Source organism: Ictalurus furcatus, chromosome 28, assembly GCF_023375685.1.
Source record: "Ictalurus furcatus strain D&B chromosome 28, Billie_1.0, whole genome shotgun sequence".
Taxonomy (NCBI): domain Eukaryota; kingdom Metazoa; phylum Chordata; class Actinopteri; order Siluriformes; family Ictaluridae; genus Ictalurus; species Ictalurus furcatus.
The window spans coordinates 15,151,905-15,167,811 of NC_071282.1; the positions used below are offsets into that span (position 1 = coordinate 15,151,905).

Sequence of the window (15,907 nt, forward strand, 5' to 3'; positions counted from 1 at the left end):
ACGACATTACACTTGTGTTTTTACACAAAATCCAATTAATAAATACAATAAAAAATAAATAACCAGCCTCTATAGAATAGACTTTTGGAAAAAACAGCTCCTCAATAGTTCTTTTCATAGATAAAGGTTCTTAGCTGTAAATCTCTTATATGGGCAAAAACTTTGTAAGGTCCGATGATAGAACCTCCGAGAATTTCCCAAAAGAGACAAACCAAAGAGACCAGTAGAGTTACAGATCACACCTTTGGGAAAAAGACCAGGTGACTTATTCCAATCTTCAACTCTCCAGTTTCGGTGAGTCCAAAGCGGTTCCCAACGTGGTCTTGTGCTGTTGTAGCCCAACAGTCTCAAGGTTTCAACGTGTTGTGTATTCTGAGATGCTTTTTCTGCTGAACACATTGTAAAGAGTGGTTATTTGAGCTACCATAGCCTTCCTGTCAACTCGAACAAGCCCTCTGCCCGCTCTCAACAAGGTTTTTCTGCCTGCAGAACTGACTCGCACTAGATGTTTTTCCTCCCCGCAGTGTCTGAAATACTCAAACTAGCCACCTACCGAGGAAGAATCAAGGAAACATGACATAACAGGACATAAATATGGATATCACAGGCTAGTCATACTATTTATAAACACACCAAAATATAATGCATGTATAAGCTTTTCTTGGTGCCCTTGGTACACTACTTTTTACATAAACAAAATGATATAAAACCCTTGTTAAAAAAATTTATGTAACAATGAACTTTCAGCAAACCTCTCCCATGTTCCAGTAAATCATTATTTTTACATTATCAGACATAAAAATCAATTTGAACTTGTAATGCATTTGTAAGGGCAGCGCAGTGTCACCCATTAGGCAGAACGACTGGTCTGAGCCAGAAATTGACCCCAATAAATTAACCTCCTTAAATTACTGGCTTCAGGATAACCTCTTCTTCCCTACTGACTGCAGAATAATTTTCCCTGACAACCCATAGAGGAAAGGTGTAAATGCAAGACTTATGCCCTCAGTGTCTAAATAACCACAAAGGTCACACTACTGTTGATCATTCATTCATCTTTAAGAATAACTTTATCCTCATCAGGGTCACCATTAAAAGGAGTACTTTAACATTTCCCAACCTGATCTGTAGCATGTGAACAAGAACCTCACTGTATTTGCCCATACTGAGAAAAGAACTGAAAACCTGCTTACTTCAGTCTTACTCAGAATGGAAGTTTTGGGACAGCACCGATTTCTGACAAACTTATTACTACGTGCAAAATAAATATATTTTTCTAAATTCTTTAGTCTTTGAAAATAAATGTTTTAAAAACGTGTATAATTTGACTTTTCAGAAATAACACTATTTTCAGAAGGGGAATATTTCTGAAAAGGTGTAAATATCCGGAATGATTATTTTACCGACAAGCGCCAATGTTGAAAAGTTCTGATTTACTAAGACTTTGACAGTAAAGGTCTTTGGATGAGACAGACATGACAAAGTCCAATGGTCCGAGTTTGTATTGGTGTTAGATATCTAATTCTTATTGACAGTTCACCTGCTACCCTTGGACTTAGTAATCAAACCTGTATTCTCAGAATAAAACAAAAACCTGCAAAAATTCTTGCTTGTGGCAAATGCACATGTAATCCAGATGTTTTAGATGAAGATTAGATAAAGAAAAAAAAAGTGTATATTATTCCTTTAATAGTTTCTGGGTGAATGTTGAGGGGAAGAAAAAAAAACCCCTGAGAATTAGGGAAGGTTAAAATAAATTATTTCTCTGAAACAAAACCATCCATCCTAGAGAAGTTTATGTTGGTCTGCACCATGGCAAGCATAAATCCACCATGGCCATGTTTAAAGCAGGAGTGAGAAAGGACCCCTCCTTGCCCACTTGTGGACTTCAATACAAGGCTCAAATCAAAGTGCTCTCTGGCCATTGAAGTGAAAGATGAACAATGTGGCCATTCTCCCAGCCAGGCTGAACAGGCCCATCTATCACCAAGCTCTGCAGATTAATTCAATTCATCAGCTCTTTGTCTCCTCAGGCCTCCTAATGCGACATGATATTGCTCAAGGGAGCCTCATAATAAATGTTTGGATGCAGCCGGAGCCCGACACTAGCGCGGGCGAATTAAAACATTACTCTCTCCTGCTCTCTCTCTCCCCACCGACCTGCCCGTCGCAGCAGCATTCCCATTATTCTAATGAGGCCATGGAGGCAGCCCTAAGGCAAGGCAGAGTGGAGGAGGTGGAGGGGTGGAAGAGAACAGAGCAGAGGAGAAGGAATGTTGGTGTTGAAAAATTTCAAAGAGAGAGTTTGAATTTGACTTTGAAATTGTATTCATTAGAAATACGAATATTGCACTTATTTTCCTAGAATACAGATACATGCTACTTACATCTAGAACAAAAGTTTAAAATGAGTTCGAACTGGATTCTCCAAGTACACTGCAAGGGCCAGTTTAAATATGCATTAACCAGGCTGGGTGTATTTGCAATTTACCATAAAGTATTTACAATGTAGTTACCTGGAACGAGCACAAGAGTTAAATAAATGAAATCAAAGATGAAGTGCTAAAAATGCAGCTAATCATTGACCTGCACATTCACAATCATCCAACGGAAGAGTGAATACATACTGTCCTTGATAGGATTTCTCACTTCTAAATCTCTCAATTTCATTGTGCTTTGTCTTTCCCCTTGCACACCCTTCTGCTGAGAAATTCAGCCATGATCGTCCCCAGAGAATGGAGGGCTGCCAGCTCATGTTTATGCTGGCTGCATGAACTGTTCCTGCAGGTTCTTAGCCAGACAGAAGCATGATTGAGATCGACAGTGCTAGTGGAGCCCCCTTGTGGATTCAATGCAGCACTGACAGCCCATGGTATTCAAGAGCCTCACATTCCAGCTGCTGTAAACATGGGCTGCCCTGACATTACACTGGTGTGAATAATTGATGAGGCTTTTTATCTGGCTTGGAAGCTGAATCATAAGTGATAACCCTACACCCTCCTTTCTATGGGCAACACACCATCAAAACAAGAGACACCAAAGACTATTTTTGAACCATTAAATCAAGAAGATTAATATTTATTCAGAAGTTCTCGACTTGGTCTGTATCCCAACCTTCCACCCCTCCAAAAACACAGGTAGTAGCTTGAAGCGATGGATCCAGCAATCAACATCAGCACCAGGCAAACAGAAAGCCCCACAACCCACACAGGAACTCCCAATCCTAAACAAACAAGAAGTCACATAGCATATTTTATTTTCCAAATGTTCACTTAACATACACAGACCTTTTTCAGCTGGCCAGAATATGTACTTATCGGATACACTGGGTCAAGAATCAACCATTGTAAAAGGCCCAAGAACCTGGTGTGTATATATCCCTTGAGGAAAAGGTCAAAGAGGAAGCCATTATGACTGGGGAAGCAGATAACTGAACTAGATGCTTAGAGCCCCATCACCAATCCTAAACTCAGTGCCCCATCACCAACACCACTGCCCCATCACCACCAATCTGAAAGGATCAACCCTATTGCAAACACCACTGATTCTAAAGACACAATGCCCCATTACCATCATTCTCATAAGTTCTCTTCCAAATGTTCACTTAACATACATACCTTTTTCATCTGACCTGAATGTGGATTCATCTTCTGCACTGTGTTGAGAGTCAACCATTGTAAAAGGCCCAAGAACCTGGCGTGTATATACCCCTTGAGGAAAAAGTCGAACAGGAAGCCATTACAACTGGGGAAGCAGATAACTGAATTAGAAACTTAGAGCCCCATTACCAACACCGGCACTCCTAAAGGCACAGTACACCATCACCAACACCACTGATCCTAAAGTTACAATACCAGACTCAAAGCCAGTTCGTTGAATACAAGTAGAGTCACAGCAGTTACAGATATAACTTCGGGTTGGATCATCCAGAAGCTCCCACCCCCACCTAGAACATTAAGGTTTATTTACTTTGTTTAATAAAAATTAAAAAGGTATTATTTAGCACACCAGCGTTCTTTATTTCAGTCCTCTGGGGTCAATGAACCATACAGCAGAACAAGTTGAATGCTTAGAACTGAAGTATCTAAAATTTTGAAAAAACTCCCTTGTTTGTTCCTAAGAGGAACTTCGGTTTGCCCAGTTCTAAAGTAGAACACCTTTAGAAGGCTATTGACAATCCAAGGGACCCTCAAGGGCACCGTGCATGTACATGTAGTCTTTGAATTTAGAACTCCAAAGGGTTCTTGAGCTTGTTGTTTCAAGGTTCTCTGCATAACCCCACAACACTGGGTGTACTAAACACTTAGTTCAGAGGAAATTCTGATTAAGAAGCCAAGAACAACTATTCAGTAAAGTAATTGCATGATATTCTTTTCTATGGGAATAAACCGAACATGTAGCCAGTGCAGATTACCCATTTTGGTATTGGCAGGCTTTCTTATCAACACTAAAGCTCTGGAGATCAGATGTCGTCATGTCACAATGAAGGAAAACCTGAAAAGTTGTAATTTTTGGATCATGTACTCATTTAAAATAAATAAATCTTAAAACCCACACTAGCCATATTATATTTAGATACAGAACAGTCCTCACTTGTTCTCCGGAGGCAAATTTGAAGGCTTGGAAATAAAGGAGGATTTCCGAGGGCTCTCGTCTGGGCAAGAACGTTGCGTTTCCTTCTTTGCTTTCTATGAGACACCTTTAAAATAAACCCAGTTAATACATTTTATTCATTCAGTCCGGTGTAAATTTTTTAAAAGTTGATCAGTAGCCACACCAGTCTCCTGCTAGAAACTGGAGAAAATGCTTACCCATCATCAGAAATAACTGTATGTAGCTGGCTGGCCTGAGTGAGGTCTTGAGTGTTTGCTAGCATGCAGTACTGCAGGTAAATCCACAAAGGCCCAAGGACCTGCTGTTCCACTTTGGCCCGGATTGGAATTCTGGTGCCGAATGTGAACATAGTGGATGGAGCAGGCCCATCAAAATCACCTATAAAACAAAAAAAGTGTGACATCTCTACAGTTTACAACTCTGTCCCAAATCTGTGCTAATTGCATAGACAGAGAGAGCTATGCCAAATAAGAGATTTAAGATGAGCCAGTCTTATAAGAAGTTTAAAAAACAGATAAAGTAGCCCTGAATCACGCTTAACCCATTAGAGCTCTGAGAATAGATTAGCTTTTGGTTCAAATTTGTTAATAGGCTAAAATCCCCTTTATTTACATTCCCCATTTTGTATACAGTTGCAGAAGTGTGTTAATCATGATCTCACAAAATAAACACCATCTCTAGATTCATTACATGCATCCAAGATTAGACGACAAACTAGTGTCAGGAAGTTTATAGCCACAGGGCATGCACGTCAAACTAATCCGCTCAACAAGTTAGTACCAGTAAAAAAAAAAACAAAACTTTATTGTAGCATTCTATTTTGGTAGAGTTTGACTATGGTTATACAAGTCACCAAGAACATAACTAGTAAAGACACTAATAAGGAGAATATACTATCAGAATTCCAACAAATTTTGCATGAAGCACAACTAAGCATTGAAGATTCATCACTCACTGTTCATCAACTCCAGAGTGAAGACAAGGTCGTTTCTCACGTTATCCAGGTCAGTGCTGTTGCTAGATCTGTTCAATAACATTCACCAGAATATTAAACCAACACACATCCACCAGACATCGATCAAGACATTATTTGAAAATGAACCGCTTACAAATCATAAACACATGCCACCAGCTCAGTGATCGGAGGAAGTCCAGCATCCAGGCTATAAGTCAGCAGGTTGGTGTACATCACTTTGTCCTCACTCACCTGAAAGGAACCAGTTACAATCTGGCAGTCTGTTATCATACAAGAAGTTATTCATAACTCATTACAAGGAAACCCCACCCTGACATTTATATTGAAACAGCTCTGATTTGCTTTATGATTCTGATTAAGACAATATTCTGATTCCCACCCATTCCAAAAATAATAACTGAGCATACTCTATAACCACTGGCAGCATCTTGAATCTCATCTTGAAATAACAGCAGGAAAGGAGTAGTGCATGTGTAGATCAGGATACTTACAAAAGCCATGTGTACTGGAATACTCCGGTACACAAACATCATATTCGGAACATGTCCGTCACCCAAATATAGACCATAAATGGATTTTGTTGTGCATATAAACATAGTAACTGTTTCAGTAGAGAGGAAGCATGGGCTAAATCCTGCCATTATAGGCATTTTGGGTAATGTAGGAAACCACAAACTAAAGTGAAAATAGACAAACAGGTCTGTGCATGCAAATCATTTAAGGTGGATTATTCCTTTAGCCATTGTGAGCACCTACAGTGTTAGTAACTAATCTTCAACTAGTTTTTAAAGCCATTCTTTTAAGCACCAACATGATTCTTGGCTCAGGACTGCCAAAAACACATTGCACGATGGCTCAGATTTTCAGAAAGCCATGTTATTGGACTGATGTTGGTACAGCAAGTCTAACTGAAGTGATTTTTATCACCACCACATAAAATTTCAAAAGGACCTAGATGTCTCTTGAAGTTTTATGCAAACTCCACAAATGCACACACAGAACAAGTATATTACCAGTTTTCTAAAACCACAGTCATGGAACCCGACGGAGAACAGCAGTGTATCATCTTCCATAGACATACTCGAGGGTGGGCAACTCCCCAGACGAGCTTTTGAAGGGTCGAGTTTTTGGACCTGGCTTAACTCCGGCCTCCATTGAATGGTGACTCCATTAGCTGAACAGTCAGTCACTAGATTTATGACCAGAAAAAGGCTTTTAAAGTCATAAATGTCAAATGCACCCAAGAATTATTATATTTATAAAAAAAAAAAAAAAAAAAAAAAGGATCTATCAAGCCATCCTCAACTGGAAATGAACAAACTATGATTTAAAATTGAAACCCAGTGGCCTGCTTTGCAGTTGGCTGATTTTTGGACATTTTTCAAGTTTTACACCATTCCTTTGCAAGCAAAAGTGATTCAAACAACATAAAATGCATCATTTTACCTTTCTGCTCAAAAGTAGAGACTACAAAAAGCACCACCAAAATACCCTGCATTAAAATCATCTTCATGCCAGCCAGTGACGTGGAAACAGTGGAGTAGGTACTTAATGACCTTACTACTTAAGGTAAGGGCTAAGGCGGAGCTATTTCAGTCATCCAATCACATTCTCAGGACTGATAGTCAATTATCTTCTCTAAATAACGAGGTGGAATCACGTGTTACAAAGCCGAAAGTTAGAAAATAGAGAAAGCCTGAAACATATTTGGGTGGCGAGTAAAAAAAAAAAAAAAAGCTTAAATTATTATGGCAAATATAAATGCTCTAAAAGTAAATGGGAAAAAGTGTTTTATTTTAAATTTATTTATTTATTTTTTTTTTACATAAAATTAGTAAAATTGACAAGTTACTGAAATAGGAGTGATTATTAAAAGCGCACTGAATTGCCATGTGAATGAAGTGTATAGAAATTCATGGGAAAATGACCGCCGTTATCGCTGTAAATCATAAAGATGGTACACAAAGGGAAATTTACAAACCATCAGAACAGGAGTGATGATCAGTTTGATGTACTGTAGTAGGATCAGATTAGATCAGATGCAATGGCAGCAAATTTCAGTAAAGATTGTATATACATAAACATCGGTGACAAGGATCTAAATTCTGCTTATTAGAAATGGAATGGTGTTTTTTCTGTGGAAAAAACTGTACAACGTTTTAACATAAAACTCTGTTTGTTTTGTTTTTAAATAGTAAAATAGACAATTGTTTGGGACACACTTCCAACTAATAACCATTAAACATCAGGTTCCAGCAGGAATCAATTAACAGCCTAGTTTCTTTACAGTTCACTTTATTATGGACTTTGTTACAGCATTTTTTTTTGTTTGTTTTATTACATATTAAAACATCCTCTTTTTTTTTCAACGAAAGCATCTTTAAAAAAAAAAAATCAAATGTTATCATAGAGCAGCTAAAAATGAACACCTTATTAATAAAAAAATAAACCCTTCTAATTTTCAACGTCACATTTCATACTGATATATTTGATGCCCTATAACATGAAAACAAACATTTCCTTTAAAAAAAAACCATGTAAACAAATAAAACACTGTTTCCCTTATGCTTCTTGAGTAGTCATAAATGCATGTATAAGATATGTATCCAAATTAGATATGTGAATATTCAGAAAGATAGAAAGTAATAAAGTTCACCTACAGAATCAAAAATATTTACTATTTCTGTTGTTGGCATCACAGCCAACTCTTTGCTGGGACGAATTATGGTTTCACATCTTGTATTTATTTATTTATTTATTTATTTATTTTATACAGTTTTTGCTAGAATCAGCAACTTATGGCTTGGTGTCTTTTGCATAGTGTGCTCTCACAAACTTTCTTACTAATCTGTTCCGATAACCATCTGGACATTTCGATATAATGCGCGAGGTACAACTAAGTCAAATCTTACCAATTATGCATATAATGCACCAATTATGTGAGGTATAGAAAATTAATATACATTGTACAATAATGTTTTCATTGTTTTTATCTATGAGTATATTAGACTAAAGATTAGCAAGGCAAATATAACTGTCTGAGGAAAAGCTTCCAATATGATACTATTTAAAATACTTTTTTAAAAAAAGGAAAGAAATAAAAGACACCAAGTAACACTAGGGAACTGAGGTCCTGTGCAAGAGACTCTATTTGTTCATGTTGTGATGTACACCTATCAAATGTTGAAGCCAGCTATACTGGTAACTTTTTTTTTTTCTTACACCAGAACAGTTTTTTTCAGCATTATCACACATCACCATTAGTGTTGTGCTTCTTACAGTATATGAAACTCATCGGAGTGTAACTATACACAAAATTCAAATTCGATATGATATCTTATGGTGGTGTCTCGATACAGTTTCAATACAGTAAAAATAAGCATCACCTGAATAATAATAATAAGAATAAGAATAATAAGTTTGTATGTTCAATTCAGACAGATTGTATATATGCTGTATTTTATGAAAAATGGTCTACTTTTTTTATGCAGTATAATGAATCTGTTAATCGGATCGAGGGCCTCGTATCAAACTATGGGTATGCTGTATCGGTACGCCCCTAGAAACTCGATGAGGTTGTGCGTCATGGTGAAACATTATGAAATATGGAAATGAAAAATCGGCCCCTGCTGCTGCTGTGATCTGGTGAGGTTTCACGTGGACGTGTGTACATCGGCTTCACGTCGGCTCCCTGGTCTTCATTCATGCTTTTCTCCTCCACCGTACACCTTCCTCAAGCTGGAGTCCAGGAGGAAGTCTACAGACCTTTAGACAGAAACACACACAAACTCTAATATGAAGAAGCTCACATACAAATGCAAATAATCCATTTCCATGCGTGTAAAACCAGTGAGCATTCAGTACAAAGAGTTTCGAAAGCCTTGATAAATCAAAAGATTGCCAAGATTTGGCTCTATACTTATATGAAGCATACAGGCATAACTAATCAGAATGTTAGTTTAATTAAAGAAATTCAAAATTTTTTAGTTCCAGCTAAAAAATAACATTCAATATTATAGCTCAATTTCGGCTTATTTTAATCAGGGGTGCCAATAATTTTGCAAAGGTTTACAAAGCAAAAAATTAAAAAAAACAAAGAATTATTAGAAGATAAGTAACTGTATAAATGAATAGGAAACAATGAATAGTACTACTATTCATTTTAACAAAAAAATTATTCATTTATATGATTGTGCACATTGTATAATCAGGTGAATGTTTCGATTCAAAACACACACGCACACACACACACACACCTGTCGATGGGTTTAATAATGAAAGGGATAGTAGAAAGGCCGATGGCAGTGGTGGTCCACTTGCGCACGGGTAAAGGCCAGCGCGTGGTTTTGCCCAGCAGGTAGAGAGATGCAGCACACACACGGTTGATGGTGAAGCCGGGAATGGCTACAGACGCCAACGCCTGCCACACGAACGTGTCCACGACGGCCACAGCTACACGTGTAGTCTTCCCCGGGTGATCATCGTGAGCCTTAACACACAGCATTAAACTTCATTTCAACACAATTTCTTCTTACAATGTTCTCTCTTATACATTCTCTCATACTAAAACTCTAAAAGATGCACAACAGATTTGATCAGATTATCTTTGAGCACCCATTTATGCCATACTTTAACGTGTACGTTCATGACAGTTTTTTGTTTTTTTTTACACAAACGTGTGGTATATATAAATTCAGCTGCCACTTTAATAGGAACACGTGTATGTTCATACATTTATCTTTCAATTGTCCAGTTGAACCAGTGCTCACTGTAGCCTCAGATTCATGTTCTTGACTGACAGGTTCTTCTTGCTCTTCTGCTCTTGTAGTACACCTGCCTCAAGGTTCAGTGTGTTGTGCTTTCTGAGATGCCTTTATGCTCACCACAGTTGTAAACAGTTTAAAGCATTACCATAACATTCCTGTCAATGCTGATCAGTCTGGCCAGTCTCCTCAGACCTTGAAAATCCCAGGAGATCAGCAGTTTCTAAAATACGCAACCCGTCCAATAGCAATAACCAGACGTCGACCAAACGGTTGTTTTTTTTGCCGATTAATCGTCATTGATAACTGAATGCTAGAACTATCGGTTATCAGGAAAAATCCACACCGATAGTTTTTCCCGGTTGCATCCGCTGCGGAGCAGCTCCGAAGGGTCCGCTGTCATTATACAGTACGAGAGCGGCCTCTAGAGGCGAAATAAAAACTATCGCTGACAAATTCTGTTGTGTTTTTTGAAGTGTTTTTTGATTCATTTTGGATGGCTCGAGTTTTATTTGTCATTTGGAGTGTTACGTATATCTTTTATTTACTTTAATATTTATTAATAGTTCATCTATATTAATATTTATTTCATTTTAAAAATACTGTACGTTTTCATGGTACAGTCAGTACTGTTTATTTTTGTAATAAAGTTCTGCAATATTTTACTTTTGAGTGCTATGTTTTCATTCAGTATCAATTTCAAAAATTATTGGTTGAATAATCGGTTATCGACAGGTACCCCCCGACTTAGTCATCGGTATCGGTAAAATCCACTGTCGGTTGAACTCTAGCAAGAACGGTGCCATGTTCCCATTTTTCCCCATTCTGCTGTTTGATGTGAACATTAACTGACGCTTTGACCTGTATTTACAAGATTTTATGTATTATGCTGCTGTCACTTAATAAAGCGTCCAGTGAGTGTGTGTGCCATGTGTACAGCAGGTAAATCTGTGTCCATTACCGAGTAGGCATGAGGCGACTGATATTGGTATCAGGAATCGCTGACAGATATCGTCACAGCTAATCTCTCTCCACTACATGTATGAAGGAAATTCTGAATAGAACCAAATCTTGTTTTTTGTAGCAATACAGTTAACGGTAGTGTGCTCAGTGTTCTAGTTCTGTGTGTATAATTGTCTATAAAGGTCATTTCACAGATATCTAAACACTTACCACAGCTGCCTTCTTGCCTTTATCCACTGCGTCAGCTGACACATATGCCGTAGCGATGGCGTAACTCGCCCATACCATGCTGACAGGCACAAGGGCACGAAATGCCTCGCCCACCTCGTTGGCATATCCTGTGGGAGCACAGAAGTGAGAAACAACAGCAATTAAACCTCAATACTGTGACGAAACCCTCAGGTTACTCCCTGTGTATGTGTGGGTTTCCTCCCACCTCCCAAAAACATGCCTGTAGGTGGATCGGATATGCTAAATTGCCTCTAGGTGCATTCCTGCCTCGCAGTGTTCCCGGGATAGGCTCCAGAGCCATCATGACCCTGACCAGGATAATGCAGTTACTTTAAATAAATGAATAAATAAAAGAGAATAATTAGCAAAACGATTAAAGACAAAGAAGGTATACGTCCTAATTATTTTTTCAAACAGCACTTCCTGGTCATCTGACACGGCTTTTTTTTTTTTTAAATGTCATGTCAAAGTTAAAGCCCCCCCTTTTCCAGTTACATAGGAAAGTAGTAGTTTTGTATTATTGCCTATCAAAACAATCTAGATAAATTACTTGTTAGATTAAACTTGTTAGTTTATTTTTTTATTTTTTAATATTGTTCAGTCCCAATCTTGGAATTTTTGCTCCAGTACAGACGCCAAAGTTCTGAGACGTTGCTCAGTCACAGGCGCAGATCGGATCCTGCCTCACTAATAAATATCCTCTGTACAAAAGAATCTATCAAATAGTGCAAATATACACATATGTACATACTGCTTAATCTAACAGCACGTTATCTCATTTCCATAAATATCAACACTACTGATTTCTACAGACTTCTTATATCCTACCTGCAGAGTCAGGTTTCAATCCTGTGTCATGCACTAGGAGCGATCTGCAGTATATAGAGCACTAAGGCAGACACCACACTGAATAGCAGTGAGCCTCCAGGGCTGGACAAGGTCACAGTGCCAGCATGTGTTACCTAACCAAATATATAGGAGACCGCAATTTGACTAACCCACTTTCACATAACAGTACAAAATGGACATGTTTAAGAGTTTTCATATTCAGCACAGGAGAGTAGAACTGTGTGGTGTGTGTATGTGTGTGTGTGTGAGAGAGAGAATTATGGTGCATGATGTAGACTACGGTACCTAATTTAGTAACACAGCAGATATCAAAGTCACCCTGACTAAATGTCAGTGTCCCTGAAAGCTGTACTCACTGTACAGCAGAGCAGTGTTAGATCAGTGGTTAAGACGTTGGGTTACTGATTAGAAGGTCACGAGTTCAAACCCCATCACCGCCAAACTGCCACTGTTGGGCCCTTGAGCAAGGCCCTTAACCCTCAACTGCTCAGATGTATAAATGAAATAAATGTAAGTCGCTCTGGATTAGGGATGGGCGATATGAACTAGATCACGATATTTTCTGATATTTATTGCGATAACGATATCAGTAACAATATAAATATAGTACCATGCACCACTGTTTTTGGCTACAGGTGATAGCTGCATGCAGTCTTGAGAGCCACAGAAACACAAACATTCAATCTAAAAGTAAACATGATTTTCTGTAACCAAACCACTTCCAGATTGTAGAGGTACAGTAGCTCCTCGTTTAGCGATAAACTGCTCTTCAGCTTCACGTCCGCCTTCCATCGTACTTGCTTTCGCTCTGCACGTGAGCTGCGCACGGGTCGCACACCGTCGCACATAGAAACACGCCATCGACTAGGCTCTATCGTTATTATCGCGCGAAGACTTATTCTTATTGTGGGTAGAATTTTTACCGGTATAGTGAAAACGATAAGCTATCGCCCCATCCCTACTCTGGATAAGGGTGCCTGCCAAATGCCATAAACGTAAACGTACATTACATTAGGCCTCACTGTAAAATAATTCAAAATGTTAAAAAAAAAATCCACCCTGAAGGTTTAACTTGTGACCTAGATTTATTATGTAATGAAATTCTGTCTTGACTTTCACCTTGGTTTTGCTAAATTACCCACAATACCGTTTGACTTCATGTCTACCTGGAGAGAGCGATGCTGCGGCGCTTTAGTACTTTACTCTGTCGAGCTCTCTCACCTCCTCATCTGTACACTCTGCTCGAACAGATCAAGTTCCAAAGTGTCAACTTTCATGCTAATATCACCGGCAACTCCGTCTCGTAGATTGCTAAAAAGCAGTGACGAGTCACCGCCATAACTCAGCACAACCGCGGCGTACACCTGCAGAACATTCTTGAACTTCCGAGTCCAACGTTCACGTCAATGTCTCCGCTGCTTCTACACTGGATTTCATATTGAGAAAAGACTCTCTGGCTCAGAACAGCAAAAACCTATTGTTATCATGTCATGTTTGAGATTGTTGAATATTCTCTCCTATTGACCTCCATTGTAACTGCACTGCCAATGTCTTTCTACGACTTCGACACAACATATCTGCTAACTTCTTACAGGAATAACGTAAATATACAGCACCGACCCTCAGATTACCACCACAATCACTAAACACATCACAAATAGTTCAATATAAATATATTTATTGTGCTTCAAGGTGTTTTACTGTAATCAACACCTATAAGGCTACAGTGTGGGCCTCAGGGATTCATAATGAACTGTTTTTAAAAGTTATTTTTTTTTTATAGTTGTTGAGTTAATATAGTTTCATTTTAAGCCCTGTTGACAGAAATGAAATGTTTCAAATGAAACTAGTTTCTTTTTAGGAAGTTAATTTTCTTAAAGTTTAACAACTGTGTATTAATAACTGATCTATTATTATTGTTGTTGTTGTTGTTGTTGTTGTTGTAAAGTATGAAAGAAAACTGTATGGCTCATAAGATTTTCGGTGGAAAAATAAATATACAGTGGAACGTAAGTTTCCCCTGCGTGCTAAAAGTTTTGGCACCCCTGATTCAAACACCCTGCTACGCTAGACTGACCTTGGCATTAAGTCATATATCAATGGCTTCATACAGCTGTTAGCCATACACAGCTAGCATGCATTCAAAATATAGCCTACATCCACCAAGTCTCACTTAACAACCTATACATGACATTGTACCTAGGAAACGCTAAATTAAACTCACCCAAATACCGAACCCATGTGTCCCTATAAATGTCGACCTTTTGACTCTCGGTCTCCGGTATGGGATCCATTGGTTCCGCGTTAGTACATTTCCATACACACTGCCGGAAGAAATAAAAACACACTCGAGAGTCAAGGCACACTGTATTGCAGCAGCGTCGCCCAATGAGCCACGTTGTAAAATAAGGGACTATCTATAAATTACACACCCGGATTTATGGCGTCTTCACCTACTGTAGAGTTGTGAGCTGCTAGAGTTGCACTCTAGATAGATATTAGACACATTAGTAATTATTAGACACGTTAATAAGTCATCTTTAATAAAAATAACTCCAGCATTTCAAGCAGGGATGCAAACTTAGAGTTAGGGTTACAAGCAAACTTGTAAGTGTGCTAATAAAAAAAAAAGAAAAGCTTATTTTGACTAAAAAATAGGTTAGTTTGGAAGCAACTTCAAAATAATAATGGTCATTCGAAGACCAGATGGTTAAAAGATGGTAAATTTGTTGTATTTTATTGTGCCACAGATCCCACCAAAGCCTTTTGGCCCGTCTATTTTGAGATAGTCCCTTAGTCAGTGTTACGTAATACAACCCGGAAGATACGATTTGGTTCATTGAACTTGATCAAAGAACAAACTGTTCACTATGAAGAAATAGTGAAATTAATTATAATAATGTGTTATGTAATTATAAGACCTACACATTTTATCGTGTGGAAAATGATGCCTGTATCTGTAGCTCATTATTTAAGGTAATGTTAAACCATTAAAGTGTAATAATTATAAGAAATGTAGGTGTTTTGAGTCTCCTTGACTGTCTGAGAGTGTAGAAGGTTATAATCGGGGAAGGAGATGAAAAGACAGACGTCAAGTCGGACACTTTTTTCCCCCAGTAGTGTGCTGCCACAACCTGCATGCATGAAGACAATAATAATAATAATAATAATAATAATAATAATAATAATAATAATAATAATAATAATAATAAAGTAATTAATCAATTACTTTACAATAATCTTCTGTACTGCTTATCCTATACAAGGTTGCAGGGGAGCCTGGAGCCTATCCCAGTGGACTCAGGTCACAAGGCGTGGACTATCAGCCTACAACACATGTCCTTGGACTGGGGAGGAAACCAGAGTATCCGGAGGAAACTCCCAAAGCACGGGGAGAACATGCAATCTCCGTGCACACAGGGTGGAGGGTCAAACCCTCAAATCCGGAGTTGTGAGGCAAACATGCTAACCACTAAGCCATCATGCCCCCCACCATAATAATAATAATAAT

At 38.3% G+C, this 15,907-nt stretch overlaps 2 protein-coding genes across 2 annotated transcripts; both read right to left on the reverse strand.

Moving 5' to 3' along the window:
* Window positions 1-2,728: 2,728 nt before the first annotated feature.
* Window positions 2,729-5,860, reverse strand: LOC128603308 (uncharacterized). The gene is made up of 6 exons (XM_053617615.1): window positions 5,724-5,860; window positions 5,570-5,637; window positions 4,812-4,992; window positions 4,594-4,699; window positions 4,415-4,494; window positions 2,729-3,946 (listed from the first exon to the last, which is right to left on the reverse strand). The coding sequence occupies exons 1-6, from the start codon at window positions 5,858-5,860 to the stop codon at window positions 3,766-3,768; spliced, it is 753 nt and encodes a 250-aa protein (XP_053473590.1). The 3' UTR covers window positions 2,729-3,765.
* A 1,568-nt stretch (window positions 5,861-7,428) lies between these two features.
* On the reverse strand, window positions 7,429-15,191 carry mtfp1 (mitochondrial fission process 1). Its single transcript, XM_053618333.1, has 5 exons — window positions 14,829-15,191; window positions 14,621-14,720; window positions 11,527-11,654; window positions 9,847-10,079; window positions 7,429-9,355 (listed from the first exon to the last, which is right to left on the reverse strand). The coding sequence occupies exons 2-5, from the start codon at window positions 14,688-14,690 to the stop codon at window positions 9,289-9,291; spliced, it is 498 nt and encodes a 165-aa protein (XP_053474308.1). The 5' UTR covers window positions 14,691-14,720; window positions 14,829-15,191; the 3' UTR covers window positions 7,429-9,288.
* Between the last annotated feature and the right edge of the window lie 716 nt (window positions 15,192-15,907).